Below are 3,963 nucleotides of genomic sequence, written 5' to 3' on the forward strand. Positions count from 1 at the left end.
GTCCACATATATAAGTCTACTACTCAATATCATTAAGGAATACAGTCATTGCAATATTTCCATGTTCACATTCTTTCCCTATTTCCAGAGCATAGTTGAGAATGAATTGATGACACGAGCAAATAAAGCCAACACTCACTAGTTTTGCATTGGCTTTTTCTTATTTATGTTTGAACATACTTGAGAAAAAGTAAATAAGGAAAATAATCTAAGTGAAAAAACATCAATACTTTTATTATTGCCAACTGAGGCACTCAGAGTGAAATGGGAGCACCAAAAAAGTTGTAACAAATTACACTCAGAAGAGAGACAAATTACACACACACAACATATAAATCATCAACCAAATACATCAGTTGATGAAGTTGCTGCCAGCTGAAGAGAAACTGCATTCCAGTCCACAGCATCACTGCAATGCTTGTCTTTTGTTTCAGGCACTGGTAACTGGATTGGACCAACACCAGAGGTTTCTGTTATAGACACCTTTCTTGCAGCAACTGCTTTCATCCTGTACCTTTCAGCTCTTGAACCAATTACTTGGCCTAACACTGATGCTGCAATAGTAAATGCCATAGCTGATTTAGGCATTAAGACAGACTTCCTTAGCATTCCTATGAATGGAACAGCTGCATGGACTGCAGCAAACCATGCTGGTGAAAATTTCTTAGTATGTTCTCTCCATATACCCAATGGAACATTAGCTGCCATGCCCAGCATCCCAATCACAAGAACCTTTGTAGGCAGGTTCTGAGGGCGGAGGTTCTTTGCAAATGCAGTGCGTGCTATAGCTGCCCGTGCTGCAACCACAGCTGGTGGGCACTTGTATTTTATCCCTGGAGGAGGCTGAATAACCTTTGCAACAAGTGGAAGGACGTTACTAACTGCACGGTAAGACTTTGCGATTGGGCAGTTCCCATTTTGCAGCCAGTCATTACCTGCCTCGTGCTTAGAACCATCCTGAACAACAGTTAAATGCACATCAGGGACATTGAAAAAGTAATCTAAATGATGACTAAAATTTGTACTATTTTTAAATGTTTCGAAACAAAATATCTTGGTTATTCTCTTCAATTACAAGATTTCTTAGCCCTACCCACCCCCTTCCAAAAAAGAGGAAAAGGAATAATCAAGTTAGGATGCCCAAACATTTAATTTATAATTTTAAAACCTTCACTAGAGAATTTTCTTATGGAAAATGTCTTGCTAGTGGCTAGAACAGCAGATTGAATGAACTATATATACCTTTGATGAAGGTTCATTTTTTGATGATTTGGATTTTTTCTTCTGGTTGTTCCATTTCTCAGAAAATGCATCAAAACCGAAATGCCCACCAAATCCAAATGATGACAGACTAATAGTTGCTGCCTTTGCAGCTAAAGGATTGAATTGGGATTTGGGAGGCTCTGGCTTTACTTTCTCTGAATGCCGAAAAGATCTGTCAGATAAGGGTACTACACCATCACTCCCGTGAAAAAGCCTAAATGCCAAATCAAAATTGGGACCATCTTCAAAAATTGGACCTTTAGCTCCACGAACCTGTGTAAGAGTTATTTATTTCATAAGTATGCTGATTGCTATCAAGATTAATAACAGAACAGGTAAATGGTGTGCTTGAAAGTCCCAGAACCACATATTACATATTATGACATATAATAATCTGTAAGGAACAGACACATAAAACATGGGGATCAGAAAACATAATTTGTTCCTTGAGAAAGAAACTTTAGTTCACAATAGACATCTTTTGGCCTGATTCAGCAGATAGATCTAAGAAGAGCAAGATATGACTAGAACCATTCCTAATAAACATGGCCCAGCCTTGATAGATCTAAGAAGAGCATGGTGATAGACATCATTCTCCACAACCATGGATAGTGATAGCAAAACCCATACATGCAATCTAAAGTAAAAGATAAAACGAGAACTACGTCAACTATGGAGGAAAGCTTACAGGCATTGATAAAGCCAAAGGTGAAGAGAATGAGAAGTTAGTAGGCTCATTGATGTTCCTCAAGAATGGACATCTAAGCATGGAGTCCTCATTTATGTCTCTAGTAAAGAGGTCCATTCTTGCTTCAAATCTGACAGACCTGCAATAGGAGGGAAGGCATACATAAGATTACTTCACGGAATTGAGAGTAAGAGACACAGCAAGTTCAAATTCTCATAATTCTCACAAACAAAGATAATTGAAACCTTAAGACTGTAAGGTCAAAAACCTTCAAAATCAGACTAAAATTCTGAAATTTATCTAGTCGAGAAAACCAAAGACATGCACACAAACCCTGAAGTTCAAATCAGGATGATTCATGATTCAAAACCTAATACAACACTAAATCCATATCATATCATGGGACAAAATCCAAAAAAATTCATTTCTTTTTTCATAATTTTTGCAGTCCAGGATAAGAGAAATAACTCAAAGTTTGCCAAGACTTGAAGCTTGGACCTGAATTATCCCTCAACCTCCTTCTCCACCCTTTGTCATTGAATAAAATAAAGAAAGCTACAATAAATATCAACTAGTGACCAGATATTTAAGCATGTTGAGCATTCCAACTTCCCAACAAGCATTGATTCACAACCCCACTGGTCCTATCATCAGATTTATCTGTAATCTTCCGCATCCCTAGAAGTCAACTCAAGGCAAATCCAATGAAGTTCTCAGATTCAACCTCCTCACCGCTACCCATCATGAAAATTTGCACAAACAAACAAAAAAAAATGCATAACAGCTCAAACCCATCAGAAAAATTCGCCTGTTAATTCCAAAAGGACTAAAAAATCGAAACTTTCCGACGATAGCACCACACACACAAAAAAAAAATCACAGGAAGAAAAAAAAAAACAAAGGAGGGATGAACCTCCCAAATTAAAGACGAAAAAACTGGATCGAAATGGCCTCAAGCGCAGAAAGAGAGAATGAAGGAGCAGCAGCAGAAAATAATGGAGAAAATATAAAGATCAAAAAAGGAAAAATCTAAAGCATTAATTATAATTATGGGAATAATACCTTTGAAGGATTGCAAGAGGCACACGCCAATTGGAGAATGGGAGGAAGGAAGAAAGGAATGGAAAGAAGGTGTTAGGTGAAAGAGATTGAAAATGTTAATTTGCTAACAGTTGCACAGAGAAAAAAGAAGCACACAAACTCTTCTCTCTCTCTTCTTCCTAAATTATTATTGAAATTTGGATTTATGACAACAAAATTAAAAGAAACGGAGTCAAATGTGGCTGTGGCTGTGGCCTACACACGCCCCAAGCTAACCAAAGTTGAATACCATTTATGCATGTTGGAAAATCCACTCATATAATATTTTGAATTTAATTTTCACATATCTCCAGGATAAACATTTCAATATTACCAACCAATTACAAATTATTTAAGATATTTTCCAATTAATTATTCAAGATATCAAATAATTTTTTTAATTAGATAGCATTGTGAAATGTACAAGATATTTATTTATTTTATATAATTAAATTTATAGTAAATAAATATTTTATTATATACATTTTATTACTATTGATTAAAAGATTATTGTAATAAATTAAAACTCATAATAAATGAATAATTTTAGACATATACATTGCATTTTAAATTTATAAGAAATAATTTATATTATGATACAAAATTATTTTTAATTATCGATAAATTTTAAATATTAAAATAAATATAAAATTATATATTTAAAAAGATAAAAAATAGCTAGAAAATTAATTAAATATGAAAATAATATATTGACATAAATAAAAGCTTAAAAATATAAATAGTTGAAATAGATAATATACAGATTTTGAAGATAATACATATTATATTTTGATATTCAGTTAATAATATATTGTTCATTTGGTATGAAATATACAAAGAGATATTTACATGTTAAGAGAGTAAAATTTAATTCTTTGTGAAAAGATAAAAGTATTCATATGAAAATGAACATGAGGAAGAATGAGAATAAT

The 3,963-nt window shown here is 33.7% G+C and overlaps 1 protein-coding gene across 2 annotated transcripts; it reads right to left on the reverse strand.

Moving 5' to 3' along the window:
- Positions 1-209: 209 nt before the first annotated feature.
- Positions 210-3,194, reverse strand: LOC109791052 (uncharacterized). Of its 2 annotated transcripts, none has more exons than XM_020350307.3 (4): positions 3,014-3,194; positions 1,952-2,090; positions 1,243-1,536; positions 210-957 (listed from the first exon to the last, which is right to left on the reverse strand). In XM_020350307.3, the coding sequence occupies exons 2-4, from the start codon at positions 2,066-2,068 to the stop codon at positions 340-342; spliced, it is 1,029 nt and encodes a 342-aa protein (XP_020205896.1). In that variant the 5' UTR covers positions 2,069-2,090; positions 3,014-3,194; the 3' UTR covers positions 210-339. The 2 variants fall into 2 exon arrangements, with proteins under 2 accessions (XP_020205896.1, XP_020205903.1); XM_020350314.3 differs by lacking the exon at positions 3,014-3,194 and adding an exon at positions 2,865-2,987.
- Positions 3,195-3,963: the final 769 nt, after the last annotated feature.

The sequence above is a fragment of the Cajanus cajan genome, chromosome 7, assembly GCF_000230855.2.
Source record: "Cajanus cajan strain Asha chromosome 7, NIPB_CcT2T_4, whole genome shotgun sequence".
In the NCBI taxonomy this organism is placed as follows: Eukaryota; Viridiplantae; Streptophyta; class Magnoliopsida; order Fabales; family Fabaceae; genus Cajanus; species Cajanus cajan.